The 16112-nt window shown below is 38.3% G+C and overlaps 1 protein-coding gene across 1 annotated transcript in view; it reads right to left on the bottom strand.

Annotated features, from left to right (window-relative positions):
• Nucleotides 1–301: 301 nt before the first annotated feature.
• The window catches only part of tesk1 (testis-specific kinase 1), a 30087-nt gene continuing 14276 nt past the window's right edge, over nt 302–16112 (bottom strand). Inside the window, exons 4-12 of the mRNA XM_023966172.1 lie at nt 14012–14133; nt 13839–13887; nt 10914–11060; nt 9082–9164; nt 4931–5021; nt 3876–3959; nt 2888–2974; nt 2168–2264; nt 302–2078 (exon numbers count right to left, since the gene is read on the bottom strand). Coding sequence (XP_023821940.1) covers nt 997–2078; nt 2168–2264; nt 2888–2974; nt 3876–3959; nt 4931–5021; nt 9082–9164; nt 10914–11060; nt 13839–13887; nt 14012–14133 — 1842 coding nt within the window. The 3' untranslated portion in view covers nt 302–996. The remainder of the gene's footprint in view (nt 2079–2167; nt 2265–2887; nt 2975–3875; nt 3960–4930; nt 5022–9081; nt 9165–10913; nt 11061–13838; nt 13888–14011; nt 14134–16112) is intronic.

Raw genomic sequence — 16112 nt, 5'->3', positions numbered from 1 at the left:
GGCTTGCAGAAAATACATCGAATAACACAGTTTTGACCCTTTGTTGATAAATGTAACATCCACATCAATTGAAATTGACATTTTAGCCATTTAATATTTTAAATTAATGTTTGATTTGAACAGGAATTTTGTTCCATGGAGACGAAAAAAAATCAACACTTACTGAACCATGTTCCAACACTTCACAAGCTTGTTTGTCCCACAAACAACCATGAAACTAAAAAACAGGCTTCAAATTGGTATAAAAAATATATTTTTAACTCAAAACGGCATTAACTTACACACACACACGAGACAATAGTGCATTCTATCTTTTTATTTAATGCAGTCTTTAAATAATAAGAATCTGTACATCTCTTAAGCCGTTGACAGTCATTTCCCAAATATGATAAACAGTTTCCTTAACAGTAATACGGCTGAAGTGCTTAAACGGGCAACAAGAACGGATCATACAGCAACAAAAATATTTTTAACAAACTGTTCAGCACAAACACTCGAGCTACACACACACGCGCACACACACACACACCTGCAATGTGCCGTCCATCTCTTAATAATTAAAGACAAAGCAAAACTGCCTGCTCATCCAGAAGCAGAACCAAACATCAAAAATGGTTGCAACAGTAATAATACTAAGCTTAACATTCCTCATTTCAGCATCATCTCCTCATCATTATAGGAGTCTTTAAATCTGCAAAATGTACACAGTATGACTGACTGAGCTTGAAACTGGAGTGTTCATGTTCTGAGCTGTTCCGCCAGTCAATCACATCAAATCTTACAGGTTGTGACACCCTGAGTCCAGCAGAGGGCATCATCAGCAATGTTCTTGTCCCACAGCTTTGCAAGAGGTCAGACAATTCCAAAACTCTGGACAATATTTTCCTAAACCTGACCAGAAATAGAATGTCTGGAAATAAAGCAGAGTATTGCTGCATTAAAACGTGTGCAAATTTTAAGAAGACCTGCTTTATTTCCAGGGAAGGGATCAAGTGTTTATGTCTTTGCCCCTGGCAAGGCGAACCCCGGCTCCAAGCTGTTGGTGGTGCTTGTGGGAATAGGAGAGGGCGGCAAACCCTTGGGCCCTGGACAGAGCAAACCGCGGGACGCCGCACGGTCCCCGTTCAAGTTCTTGTAAGGATTTCTGCGTGGGGGGGCTCTTAGGCACAAGGAGGGGAAGCGAAAGCCAGCCAGGCAGCACCCGGGACAGGAGATCACCTCCTCCTGGTCCAGAGAGTGTCCGCTGCCGGAAGCAAAGAGGGAGGAACCGGCAGGGTCGCTGGGAGGGGAGTGATAGCCGTTGTTGTTGGGAGAGTTGGCAACAGCGGTCCAGCCGAGCGGTCGGCTCACGACTACATTATGGTTGTCCAGGCTAGAGAGGGGCGGCAGGCAGGGGGGCCCGTTAGAGATGGCTGACCCCCAACCGTTTGAGATGGGAGGAGTGGAGGGCTGGAAGGGAGTAGAAGAGTGAGAGGGAGGGGGAGGCTGTTTGGTGTAAGGAGACGATGAATCCTGTGTGTCCGGTGAGCTGCTGCAATCCATAGGCTCCTCCCCCCTTTCCTGCTTCGCGTCCAGCAGGTTGAGTGATGGTGGATCCAGAGAGAATGGAAGACCTGAATCTCCTCCAGCCCGACTCCTCCCCTCCTCTCTTGAAACGTCCCCCATGCTTGAGTCTTTTAAACTGTCAGTCTCAAACGTCAGCTCATCTGTGAGGACGGAGTTCGGTGCTGACGTGAGGTGTGGAGGAGGTGTGCAGGGGAGCGAGTGGCAGCGCCTGTGCCCCCGCGACTTCTCAGTTTCATCCGCATCAGACGCTGGTATGTCATCACAGTACGGTGGAGGGGGCAGCGTGAAGGTCAGGGAGATGACGGACTTGCTGGGAGTGTCGAAAAGCTTGATTTTGCCTCCTTTAAGGTCCTCCCGCTGAGAAAAGGGGTTTACCCGGGCGGGGGGTGCCTGGGTAACAGACGGGAATGTGTCTAAATTATGCAGCATGTCCGATTTGCTGCGCGAGAGGTGGGAATCCGGGAAAAAGTGAAGAGACCTCCTCCGATTGTAATCGATAGCTAGAGACATGACTTTCGGAGAAGAAAAAAAAAAAAGGTTTAAATTCTAAACAAAATATCTGGCATTTCTGCGTGTGCAAAAAATAATAATAATCACCTACTTTTAACAGGAGGTTCATGCCTCTGCGCCCTCTCAGCTTGTATCTTTTCTAGCTCTGCTACGATTTGGGCAAAAGATGGACGGAGTTCTGCATTCATCTGGCAGAGCAGACGGACACTTCAGATTACAGTGGCAACATTAGAGGAGAACTGCAGTGATAAACTGATTTTGTCATACATTTGCAAAACTTTTAGTGTTTTTGCATTCTTAGTGTTTTGACTCAACATTCATCAAAACTTCAGAGTCTAAACTAAAAATATCCAGAAACAACTTCTAAAGTTAATATAAATAGAAGGTTTTCACCTTAACAACAGAAACCCAACACAAACAGGAAGTTACTGCTGGAAATGCTGGAAATGCAATGATTCAATAACCCAGAGGGCCAAAGCCTCATTATAGCTTAGCATAATGAATGTTAAAATTTAGTTTTGGATTCATTTAACCAGCCCCTCCCATTAAAAGCTCGTCAGGAAGGGAGTGTGAATAAACAGGAAAGCCCTTGTAATGGCAAGCATTGTTTTGAAAATTGAATGCTAAAAAATGAAAACCATCCTGGGACTGCTGCAGCTTTTTTCTTTGTCCCCATCCCAAAATATGAAAACAACTTAAAAATTCTATTGTGACTTGCATAAACAGAGTACTTGTTCACGCTTTCCCATCAAACATAAGGTTTGAAGATAGAAAACAGGAACTGATGAGCGGTCAGGAGATCATTTCTTACATTACAGCATGAAATTGCCATCTCCAGGAAGTCAAGGGGGCAGTCTTCCACCATGCGCTGAAAGGCCTCCACATCCAGACCAAAGTCCTGCACAGAAATGTAATGCAAGCCAACATTTTTAACTTTTAAGAGACTTTTTTTTAACTTCTGCTTAGACACAAACTAAAATTTTTACGATGACAGAACAAACACAAAGGTGCAGAATTATAGTGAATACGGTTATATGTAGGAATCTGTAAAGCATGTATGGAGCATTGTAGCAACCTGAAACTATTGTTCTGATGCTTTTGCTTTCTCTTTGGAGATGACATGACAGTTTCTCATATCAGTGTTAGACTCACTTTAGCTGATTTCTGCACTGGCTGTTTAATGTTTAGCATTCTGCTGGTGCGTGTGGCTCGACGTTTGTCCATGTAGAATGGAGGAAAGCAACAATATCTACATCAACACTAATGTCCACAGATCAAGATTGACTGTGGCATGCTTTCAGTTCTGGCATGCCAGAAACTTAAAAAGTGTGCTTCAAATATGCATGTAATGAGGAAGTGGATGACCAACTGGTTTTCCAGTGAACCGACAATCCATACACGTTTTGTCACCAGCTTTCAGACCAGTATTCAAATGTTCTGTTGAGATAAATTAAGCTTCCTGACTGCCCAAGATCACAATCAGAAAAATTTGAAAGAGATATGTTGAAAGGTTTTCTGGCTGTCAAAATCAGCTCATGTGCTGCAATGGTTGCTTTAAAGAAATGTCATTATGACAGAGCTGGATGCAGGCCAGTTTGGAACAACAGCAACATTCAGATTGTGGAAAAGAGGAACTGTGCTTCAATATGATCCAGATAAACTGAACTCCTAATTTAGCCTTTAGATCATTTGTCTCCATTTGTGGATGAACTCAATCTAAAGACTCGTGAAATAAAAGTAACTGAATGAAAGAACACACGCAATGCAATGATAAGCAGATCAGATGAAGGCTTAGTCACCTCAGTACGTGGCAGGATGTCAGGATCGGCCTGTATCCTCGCAATAATCTCACACAGGATGATGCCGTATGCAAACACGTCGACCTGCAGAGACAGAATGGTTAGAGGATCTACAGAGATCACAAATCAAATATGTTGCTAAAAATATCAAGGGTTTTAGGGATCCTAAGCGAGGATAGTTTTTCTCTCAATTAGAATTATAATTATATTGTGTGATATTACTGCTCCACCTCAACTACGGCAATAAGCTATGAGGAAATGCCTTCAAAAGTCAGCCTACAGCCACCATACACATTATAAAAACAAGCCATAAGAATAATTCATAAAGTGGGTTATTATGAGCACACCAGCATTTTGTTCCAGAAATCAAAATGACTAAAGGTTACAGATATAAAATATAATACAACGCAAATAATTTAAAAACTTGCAAAAAGGTACTTCCACGAATGGAAACTAATGTAAGACAGGGAGAATTTTCACGAAGACAAACCTTGCGTAAAGACAACCCAAAAAAGTCTGTGCATTTCAGGAAATTCTAAAAAGTTAAACAATTTTTAAAGATATATACAAACGGAAAATTCTGGAAACAAATAGGATTTTTTTCTACCCATCCTTTTTCAAGCACTATTACTTTCTAGTATCTCTACTATCTAGAGAAAAATAAAAATAAATCAGTATAATTAATCAAAAATGGTGTGTATAGTTCATTTTAATTCATGCAAAAATGGATCACTTTTCGAGGCTTACTTTCTTATAGGAATGTTTTTGTTTTAGAGTTCCATATCTGGTTTCTTCCAGGAATTCTCAACAACTATAAAACTTACAATGAGTCCTGCAGGAAATACCAGCAACTGGAATGAATAAATATGCATCCATTCAATAACATTTCCATTATTGTGTGCCAATGATGACAAAGTAACTAAATATTTATCATCCTACAGCAGTCCCTGAATTCTAGGTCTATTTGACTGGCTGTCATTACTCCCACTTTTGACCTTGAACTTTTTGCAACAGTCTGCAGCTGAAGAGGAGTGAATAAAAAGACCTGTCAGTACCTTCTCGTTATAAATTTCTCCTCTGAGCACCTCTGGAGCCATCCAGTACGGGGAGCCGACAACAGCAAGAGGCTCCTGGACGTCGTCCTCGCTATAAAGAAGCATCAATGAATGGAGGGGAAAAAGGACAGAAGAGTTCATGTTAAATCAGAAAGATCAACTTTCAAATCAATCTGAGTGAAAACCATTAGTGAGCAGGAAACCAGAAGGCCTTTATGATCGAGTTATACAAATGTTTGGAGTCAAGCCTGAACAGCTGCAGCAAAAGATTCAGCTCAGTCTGCCAGCACTGATCTAATGCTTTTACTGGAGTTGGATTAAAACCAGAAATAAAGGCTGATGAAACCACCTAAAAGTCACACACTTTCAATCTAGTTAAAATTTTAGCTTATTATGTAAAACTTAAATTTGAATTCTCTTTAATTCAGTAATAAAAACACAATTTGAAGTATTGATAGCTGTTATCACTACATTTATCACACTTTATAAAAAAGGTAAATAATTATCAAAATATATATAATAAAAACAGGATTAACACAAATGTATGCCCGTTTGGAATTGGATTAGATTATTTAAACTAGTGGCCTACAACCTTTAATACTTAAAGATGCATTCGGGTAAATTTCTCACAAACTGAAACCCAGAAGAAGCCACAAAGACATACTTTACCCTTTAGCGGGGAAAAAAAAAAGACTTACTTTTATGATAAATATACTGTTTTGGCAAAAAGAAAAAAAAAACTTTCAAAGTTCATAACTTTTGACAGAGGTTTACATTACTTCCTTTCAAAATAAAGACACCAAGTATGTCAAATAGAATTATCTATAATGTAGTAGTAGGTAGTCTACTGTCAGCAGTGTTTAAAAAAAAAGAAGCTTATCTTACAGTTTGTGGTGCATCTCAGCCAGACATTTATAAGTAAGAAATTAAATCAAAGCTCATTAAGAGACCTGTTGTACTCACTGACCTCCAATTGATTTTCTGTGGACACGGTGAACAAAAATCTGTTTTAGTTCGATTTGTGATACGTACTGTCCTCTAACGGTTTGTGAATGACTTTAATAAAGTTAGTTTACGGTAGTTTCCTTTTTTTTTTAAAACTTTACTACCCATTTAGTTTTTACTTTACAGTTACTTTTTAAAATTAGCCACAGCTCTGGTGCCGCAGGTTGCAGACCACTAGTTTAAACGAACAATATTTTTAGATATGTGTTTAAAAAAAATCCTATCATTTTTTTTACCTCGACAGTACAATAAAAAAAAAATTGATCCATGTAAACAGCGGTAACACTGTCTAATTATCAGATAACTCACTTAACGGTGTTATGGCGTAAATCTTGTATCTAAAACACAACATCTTTTAGTAATGTGGAGATTAGGTTATGCAACTAACAAAAATTAAGAAAAAAGGAAGGAAGACAAGAATTTGCAAGAACAGACGACCAGCAGATACTTCCTCCCGATCTACTTTCATGGCTTGTTGTTGACAATAGTGCAGCAGGAAACTTCAGCAAGTGCAGGGGGGGGGGGGGGGGAGTAAGAGCAAGCTATGAATTTCAAAGTTAGGAGAAAAAGAAGAATCTGGAGAACATCTGAAGAGGTTTGACTTAAATGGACCCAACAGGGAAAGTTAACCCAGTAAGACCTGTTGTTAAAATAATGTGCATTAAATGGTACAAGCACTATGGATGTATTTTGGGATCCCTTTTTTCAGAAAGACACATTAGCCCACCAGAAAATCTAAGATTTTCAAATTACATATAATATACACATATAATAGTATTTAGTAGGTACCCCTCAAGTTTATAGACTGGATTTTGCGCACAGACAGCCCATATTGTTGAGACTGAGGCAAAATAGACATGGAATATGTTTGTATATTATTATATCATATCTAGATATCTATCTATCCATCCATCCATCCGATATATATTTCTTGTGGCCAACGTGCTTTTCTGAAAAAGGAGATCTAATGTACATCCATACCAAATATGGTGCTTGTGCCACAAAATACACAATTAGTCTGAAATATCAACCTAATTCTGCTACTGAAGAAACATTGCCTACAAAGGGATTCTCTAAAGAAATTATTTAAATATTTTTTAAAAGAACCATAATTATTTGTTTTGAAGAAAAATACTTGGTTTAGAGGGTTTCTCCCCCACCAACTCAACTTTGTCAGGTTCTACCCCAGTCATGAGAACAGCCTGATCTAACCTTGATCCAAAAGCAGAACCTTGGTGAGCTTTTACTTGCTGGTAAACGTGATTTTATCATTTTCTCCTCACATCCGCTTATAAAAATTCCCCACAAGCGATTAAATAAATGTCGGTCAACATTGTGCATTCCGCTTGTGTTTGCCTCAGGAAGCTACGGTGTTTGAGTGGTTTAATAAAGTAAACATGACCGTCAGGTTGAGGAAAATACACAATTCTCTGGCTGCTACAGCTGAAGCAAACAGAGGTGCAGATATGCAAAGTAAACTGGGGAAAAAGGTTAAAGGGGCATACATTTAGAAGAAGAATGAATTGGCGAAAGATAAGTGAGTCATACTGTAAGAGTTATCTTAGTGTTAAGCCTTAAAAAAAAAGTCACACAGTAGAAACTTGTGCTCCCGAATAGTGAGCCACATTTTTACAAACAGGCAGCGAGCGGATGCAGAACTCCAGTTCAACACAGAAGAGGGCAGGTCAGTTTACAAAGGCAGCTGCCGCGCGTCTCAACAAGATTTGGGTTTTTACTAAATGACTGCAGAGGAAGGGGGAAGAGGAGGGCGGATAGGAAATATGAGTGTCTGTGCAAGTGTTGGCAGGAGCTTCAGCTTTGAAGTTGCTCAAGATTCCTCTCGTAATAATACTTCACTTTCCTCCTAAGGCCACAAGAAGAACTGATAACTCAATTTGACATCTACCATCAGAAACGCAGAAGAGAAGGTTTTAAATGTCATAGAAATATTGTTTTTAGGCCTTTCATGAAAGTGTTTGATCATTAATAATGAATTCTGCCTAAAATGTTTCAGATAAAATAGCTTCTGACTTTGGATTTTCATTTTTACTTTAGGAATAGCAACCTGAAATGCATACGTATAAAAATTATCTTTGGTTTCAGAATGCATGTTGCTGCACTTGGTGCATTCAAATGTAATTTTGTATTAATTCAGTACACAAATCCTAAGCCTGGAAAACGAAAGAACACATTTCATCTGGGCTTTTAAGGTACATTTGGCAACTTTTTTGGCTTATCATTTGTGTTTTTTGTTTATTATTTGTTTATTCATTGTGGAATGAAATTAACCATAGCACAAAAAATAAGTATAAAATAAAAATGCAATGGGGGAAAAAAAACATAAGGGCCAAATTTGACCCTCCAGGTTTAAAAATAAAAAATAATAATAAAGGTTTATAATCAAATAATTTAAACAATGTGGCTGGATACCTGTGATATGGCTCACAGTTTTTCTTTTGCTACGGTCATGTTAGTTTGGACTTGTGAGGCGCTAATGGGAGAGGGTGTACACAAAGGCATGCTGGGAAATTAGTTAGGCTAACTTCTGTGCCAACAACCCAAAAGAAAATGTACAAGTCCACAAACTCCAAAGCATTAAAGTGAGCTTTACCACCGTAGGTTTTTAAGTGGAGGTTTTTTCCCCCTTTTTCCTAGATGGCATTTTTGCTATGGTGATCAAACATTTACACAAACAGCGTGTCACTGAAGAAACAGCTGAATGGCTGCAGCATGACAGAGCAACAATGGCAGCATGGAAGGTTTGAGCTAGAGGCAAGCTAAGAAAGTTCAGATCAAATATTGATTTAGCTGCTAGAAGATAACTTGTGTTCACTCCAAACTATACCTTGAGAGCATTAATTATCATTCTACCGATAGCAAAGGGAGTTAACCACGATACCAAGAGAGGTGGCGCCACACTTTAGAAAAACCAGGCTGCCTTTGCGCGATTTCATTTTACGTGACCATGGCAAAACGACATGCCCAAACGAAAAAAAACAAAAAAAGGCAAACATATATTTGTGTGCACAGGGAGATATGGAACAGGCACAATGCATAGGTGAAAAGGGGAAGTGAAGCAATGTGATTTATTGAGGTAAACTTATTGGACCGCATGGCTAACAGGTGACTACGTGTTGTATACTGACCTGTAATCTGGAATTTTCTCTGCAAGGCCAAAGTCTCCAACCACAGCTGAGCACACGTCGCCCTCCCAGCGCACCAGGCAGTTCTGCACGGAGGATCAGAGGTCACAAATAAAACATCTTTCACTGCAGAGTGAACCTTCTGCTGCAACTGCTCCATGTTTCCCTCTGCTGTGATGTAACATTTTATTGCAGTTAAAGGCATCTCAGTATCTAAAAGACTAAGAGAAAAAATGTCCATACAAAGATATTTATCTCATTCACTTATGTAATCAAACACTAAACATGGTTATCAACTGCTTTAAAAGATTGTGTTGTGTTTGTTGTTTTTTGATAAATAAAAATTTGGAAATTGGCCTCTTTGCAGGTCACCAAGCAAATGCAGGATACCTTTCTCAGCAGTAATTTGACTAAATGATTGAGTTTGTGAATTTTGGTTTTTAACCGCATCAATTTATCAAAGTCTTCAAAACTACTTAGATATCCACTCATGCCTCAAGATTAGCTGTTAATCAGGATCCTCAGACTATTATGATCCCCAATGACTCCTGGCTTTGGATGGGATTTAATCTGCTGTGATGTTAAATCATGGTGTTTCAGCAGATGCTGCAAAAACACTTAGGATTATTGAGTTTAAATGAGTTCAATCAAATTCCTTACAGAGATGAGGTTTAGTTTTTGTTTCTTGATGGCTGGAGAGAAAGTAGAGGATTATATCTTTGAGCTATATTAACACAACCCTTGGCAATGTGTGGTTGAGAGACCGCTTTCAAATAAAAGAAAAAAGTGTATGTAAAAGCACCTAAATGTATGTTTTGAAATCCGCATTCAAAACTGATGTTTACATGTAGGTTCGCAAGTTTCTACGACTGTTTTCAGGCTCCACCTACAAAAACACCAACAAATACATTGAACGCATGTTGAAAGTTAAACCAGGTCCAACTTTGACCAATCAAGGACTTGGATTTGGTAGTGATTTATGTATGGCGTCCCATTTAATTCATGCAATTGCCAACTGTTTGAAAATTGAAAACGGATGAGAAATAATTAATTGCGGTTTGCACCCAGCTTGAATCATATGACCCCAAGCCTTTCACGTATCAAGATTCACAGAGAAATACACAGTTGATACGGGACGGTCTCAACTGTGTAAAACAGAATAAAATGAATAAAATTGGAACAGGGCTGTATAAGAAAAAACCTGGAGCAAGATTCACAAGATTTTTGTACCGCTTTAGTATTTCACACCAAGCCTCTTCCAGCTGTACATGCGCTACTAAACAATAGCAAAAGGGAAAAAAAAGCCCCTCCCTGCTTGAACCACTAGCATATTTCGTTCATTCATATTCAATATTTTTTGACAAATTTAGGTAAGAAAATCATGTGTTTTGTCTTCCCGTTTTTCTTAATGGATTTTCCTTTTTCCTCAATGGTAAAATAAATATTTCATTTATCTTGACATGTCACTATCAGCATGGGTGTAGCTTGCACGACAGTCAGCCGGCTGATGGCGATGCGTCATTGCAGGAAAGGATCTTCCAAGGAAGCCTACAGACTGGTAATCAAACTCTTTCAAAAGAAAACATTTTTATTCTACCATTGTCTAGCAAAAAGAAAAAAAATTGAATTAAAAATTGAATTAAAAAACCAGCCAGGTGCTCGAGTTTTTGAAGACATTAAAAAAAAAAATCATAAGTAAAATAGTGATGTTTGATATTCCCATTTAAGTAAGCTGATGAAATTTCAATTCAACTCTGAGAAGGCAACAACCGTACCAGAACCATTTAAAACAAAAACATCCTTCCAGTGCATTTTCGGATGCTTAGTGTAGTCACCTTTGAAGTGAGGTCCCTGTGGAAGATGCCCTTGCTGTGCAGGTACTTGAGTCCTCGTGCGATGTCCAGAGCCAGACTGAGCCGCACACTCCACGACAGGTACACCTCACTGTCCAACAGCTGCTCTAAGTTCCCCCCGTTGATGTACTGTACAGCAAGACAGAAAACCAATGAACTTTAGGGAAGCAGGACACACTCAGTATTCAAATGTGACCCCTTAAAGCCCATCGATGCAATTATGCATCAAACCACTTCAGTTCCAACATTACCTTAATTTAGCATCTTCCTTAAAACAAAAACAGAAGTGACATTTTTTCAAAGCTGTAAATAAAAATCTGGCTTCAAAAGGTTTAAAATCTTGTAGTCCCATCACCTAAGTAAAATCAGGTTTATTTTAGCCCCCAGTACATTTGGGGGAAAAATGTTTAATGCAATGCTGAGTTTTGAACCTGAAGACTTATTTGAGTCATAGGTTACAAATAAAACCATTTTTTTAATGGCCGCAAAACAAAACCTGTGATGAAAAACGTAGCAGTTTTTGGTTACAATTTTTAAAATACTTTTGTAATATTTTAAAAGACTAATAAAAACAATTGATGATTTGGTTTACATTTTCAGTCTTCATCAAATAGTCTTATTGAAATCCTTGAATGGAAAAAAAACAAACCAAACAGTGCCGCACACACAGTCCTCTGGTGTGTGCATACCTGATATCCCACTCTCCACTCCGGATATTGTTTTCTCTTCATTGTTGAGCTGTTAGGTAACCATGGCAACTTCCTCTCTGCTTATCACATGTGCAAACCAAATGACGTGAACTGCCCTGACCCGCATCTGTGTGCTTAGTAAATTACGGTCCCCTTGCTCAGACGCTGATAGATGCTCGCATGTATTCAGTGGAGTTCAAGTGGAGAGGTGTTTGAAGAACATGCAGGTACAGCGAAAGAGATTTCAAAACCCCTTTAATGACAGAATAACCCTACCCAATTGTTATCCTGTAGATAACAATTGGGTAGGGTTTGTGGCGTCATCATTCTTGTGTTAAGCTTTCTAACACTAACTTTGGTGGGGGACAACTGCCTTAAGGGTTGTCAATTTCTAAAAATGGTATCCAGTTTAAAAACCACCAGTCGCTTCAGTTTAGTCAAAGCTCGAGATGCTACATAAAACAGACATTATTATGAGAAAGTTATTATAAGCAAATTTGAGTGAACCATCAATGAAAAACTAAAAAGTGTGAATTCAGGTTTACAAATTAAAGTTCTCAGATTTGCGTGCCAGTAGGGCTGGGCAATAAGGCCAAAAAATTCAATCTAATTTTATTTCTACACAAAATTCAATTTCCAATTTTAATTGATTTTTTCCTCCCCTTTATAATTATTATTATACATTTGTGGTTTTTTTTTTAATTAAAAACTACAAATGACATAATATATCAAACAAACCCTATTTTTATTTTAACATCTCCTTTAGAAGCTGACAAGAACACAAAAGTGCAACTAAATACAAGCTGTAAAAAGGTTTGTAAAACAATGTTTTACAAACAGGCTGTCTTGGGAGCTGCTGCTAGCTAGAGCAACATTGGATAGGACAATTGGACAAAAAAAATATAATAGTCAAAGCCTTCAAACAGATTTATAGTTCCATAAAACTAAATAAACTGTGCCTGTTCAGGGAACAAGCTCTTGTTTGCTAGTTGGCATTTTGTGCGTCTGCGCGTAGGAAGAAACAGGCGTGCTGACTTTAGTCCAAACAACTGAAGCCCAAGAAAAAAAAAAAAAAAAAAAAAAAAATCCAGATTTTTCCAAAAATAAATCTTAAACAACAAATTCAAATCTCTGAATTTATTGAAATTGATTTATTGCCCAGCCTTATGTGACCGTTTCATCCTTTGTTCCACACATGCTCCTATACCTAATCAGAGTTTCTAATGGGAAAGTACAGAGATCTGTGTAGCAGTGATATGCAGAAAAGCCTCAGTTATAATGCAGAACCCCATGGGGGGGGGGGGTCCATGAGAAGCAACTTTGACTGCTGTGCCACCACAAGTCAACTTTAACAAGGAAAACGGAAATCAAAAAGTAAACCAAATCATTTTGGTTAACATTGCTATTTGGTTAAAATCATTATTTTTATTTATTTTGCCATTTTTAAATAAAGTTTATACTTCTTGATTGTTTGGTTTTGGAGAAACTAAACTTTTAAAAAATTTCATCTACATAGAAAAAAAAAGTCAGTCAATGCAAACTCATGACTCTGGAAAGAGGGGGGCCACTAAATTGTCCAACTCACTTTTCTATACATTTTTAAAATCCTGTTCTATGTGACGCATCTTGTATTTTTTAAGGCTTTGTTGTGTTTTATTGGCTATTTTTACAATGTTTTTTCCACAATAAAACATGACGAATAGATGGAGCAATGGATAGTCATGCAATTTCCTTGGGAATCAATGATCTATCAACTCATTCATCCATCCTTCTCATGATGACTATTCCAGCCTGATGGGCTTAACGACATTCTGAAGATCATTGTCCACGTCTTTCACTCTTGTCAATTATATTTACACCAGACAGGAAACGACTTATCAAGTGAATCAAATGTCTGAGGAGCTTTACTTCATCGCTTTGTTCTGATGAAGAAGAGGCAGAATCATACGGATAAAGATCTGCTTTGTGGTGGAGAAAAATGTTTTTCAGACTATTTTTTAAGCACACGCCTATTGTCAGGTCCATCCCGTTATAAAAGATGCCTCTAAGATAAAAAATCAGCATTGAGCCAACATGACATAATTTCCAAGAAATGCAAGTTGGTATCTTTTTGGTAAAGGGAATAAATAGCATTTAAATGTTTTATTATGTGTAAAATGAGAGCAACATAATAGGGCATTTAGGCTCTAGCACAAAGGGGCCTTAATGAGTGTTTTACCTCTGTCAGAGCGTGTAGCTGCCCCTCATGGACGCACACTCCAATAAACCTGAAGGAAGAGCAGAAGCCAGGTGTATTTTCCAGTTTCCATTCATGCACACTCCACATAACGTGTTTTTCTGGGAAGCCAGAACCCATTACAGGTATCTGAAGGAGGTTTTGAGTGAGGTTACCTGAGTATGTTAGGGTGTGATAATCTGTTCATCAGCTGGACCTCCCTGAGCATGTTGGCTCTGTTACTGGCCAGGATGTTCATCTTCAGAGCCATTACCTGCCCTGTGACACGATGTTGCACCTGGACAGAAAGATCACGAGGCATAAACAAAGCTTTAAATCCATGTGCACACTTTTCAAGAATTAAGAAAAAAAAAAAAATTGTACTTCATTGTGAAGAAAAATTAAGCAAAAAAAAATAATAAAAACCAGAGAGAAAAAAAAAAAGCATGATAAAGCATAGTGATTGCAATGACAAAAAACCTTTTATTCAGGCTGAGTAGGGTTAGTGCATGAAAGCACAACGAAGACTCATTAATTCCTGGAGAAATGCCATGAAACCTAAGCAGGCTTGTCGCATGGCCTCAGCTGTCTCAGCACAAACCTATTGCTATGGCAATGGCTCCGTTTGGTAACCATAGTGACGCGACATGCTTGTCGGCAGTCCACATGTTTGTGCACATTTGCTTGGCATGTACTTTGACTTCCAAAGCAATGCATACAAGCAGCAGACAACTCTGCAGACACCGTTTACGGAGACAGTGAGTGAGAGGGGCTTCTTATTGTGTGGATGTGTTGCGTTTGTGTGCAAATCTGGTAAGAAAATACGCCGCGGCATACAGTTTGTGTGAAATAACTAGTGTGGAAGAAAAACTGTTTCATTTGGAATCCTTGGAGGGAAATATAGTCATGTCTGGATCTGCCCAAAATCATGGGCTTGTTTTTGTGCCGTGTTCCAAAACACATTAAAGTATTAAATAGCTGTCGAATCCCACAACTTGGTTGGTATTTTTGCTTTATTGATGTGGATCAATAAATTTTTGTTCCAGTCTCTGAGAAGAACTTTCAAAGACTAAGTGCTGTTTAAATGTGTGTAAATGGCTGACTGCGGCCTTTGGCGCAAAAGTGCTTTGAAAAGTTAATGAGATTAGAAAAATCCAGTTTATTGTTTTCTGTCCAAACAAGCAGTCCTGTCAAGTCTTCGATGCCAAGTCATGCTAATGAAAATGTTAGGATTCTTGCAACCATTTGGTACAAACTGTCACTGGAGACCCACTAACATGCCAACAGGTGATTACGACACATATGATTATCTTGTTCCACCTAAACGACAAAGCATTAAGAGCTAATCAGCAATGACGCATAAAGGTGCAATGCCATAATAAAAGCATAGGCATGTCTACTACAATCAAAAACAAACTGTGTTAAACCTCTTGGAAAAGAGGGAGTGCAGAAATTAACACCTCAGTTTGACACTACTTTTGTCGTCAAATCTGGAAAAGCAAAGACATTGGCAATCAATCATAGTGGTATCTGCCTTTTTTGTGAAAAATGTTTTAAAATTAACTATTTTCTATGATGATTTAATGATTAAAACCATACTATGTAGCAGAAACCTTGACGAATTCTTAGTACTTAAACAATGGCATCACAATAAAGAAAAAAAATGCTTTAAATATATGGCACAAATTGTTTTTTCATAGTTTTGATTTACTGGGATTCACATATGTTCGCATTGTTAAACAAATACATCTTTTACTGCTTATAGTAAATGGAACACAATGAGGTCCTTTCCAAACCCATTGAGAGCTGCCAGTTAGTAATACTGACTAATTCTTTCATTTAATTGTTGCCCCAAAGCTTAAAACCTGGCAACCTGGGGTTTTTCTTTGCGTTTTTCCTTCAGTAACAAGCTCGTCAGGAAGCCTGTGCAGAAATCACTTTTACTTCCAAATTTAAGTGCTTATTTAAAATCAAAATCAAGTCTTTAACTTTTCAAAGTCAAGATCTGTGCAGGTCACAAAGTAACTACTGGGGGAATTTGTTATACTAGAAAAGAAAATCCTAGCTAAACCAATGTAAAAATGGACCATCAGACTTTCGGCATTGTAGAAAATAAAGTATCATTGTCAGATTTGTCACAAATGCAATGTTTTTTCCCAGTCAAACATTAAAACTATGCCTGATTAGAGTGTCATCACATTTTCTTATCTACAATTTTCCTACTGGACCCCATTCCAACCAAGTGCCAGCCATTTATGTTTTCAATTTACCCATTTT

This window comes from Oryzias latipes, chromosome 18 (assembly GCF_002234675.1).
Source record: "Oryzias latipes chromosome 18, ASM223467v1".
NCBI classification, from domain to species: Eukaryota; Metazoa; Chordata; class Actinopteri; order Beloniformes; family Adrianichthyidae; genus Oryzias; species Oryzias latipes.
The sequence above is the reverse complement of the archived record's forward strand: the minus strand, read 5'-3'. Positions and strand labels throughout refer to the sequence as shown.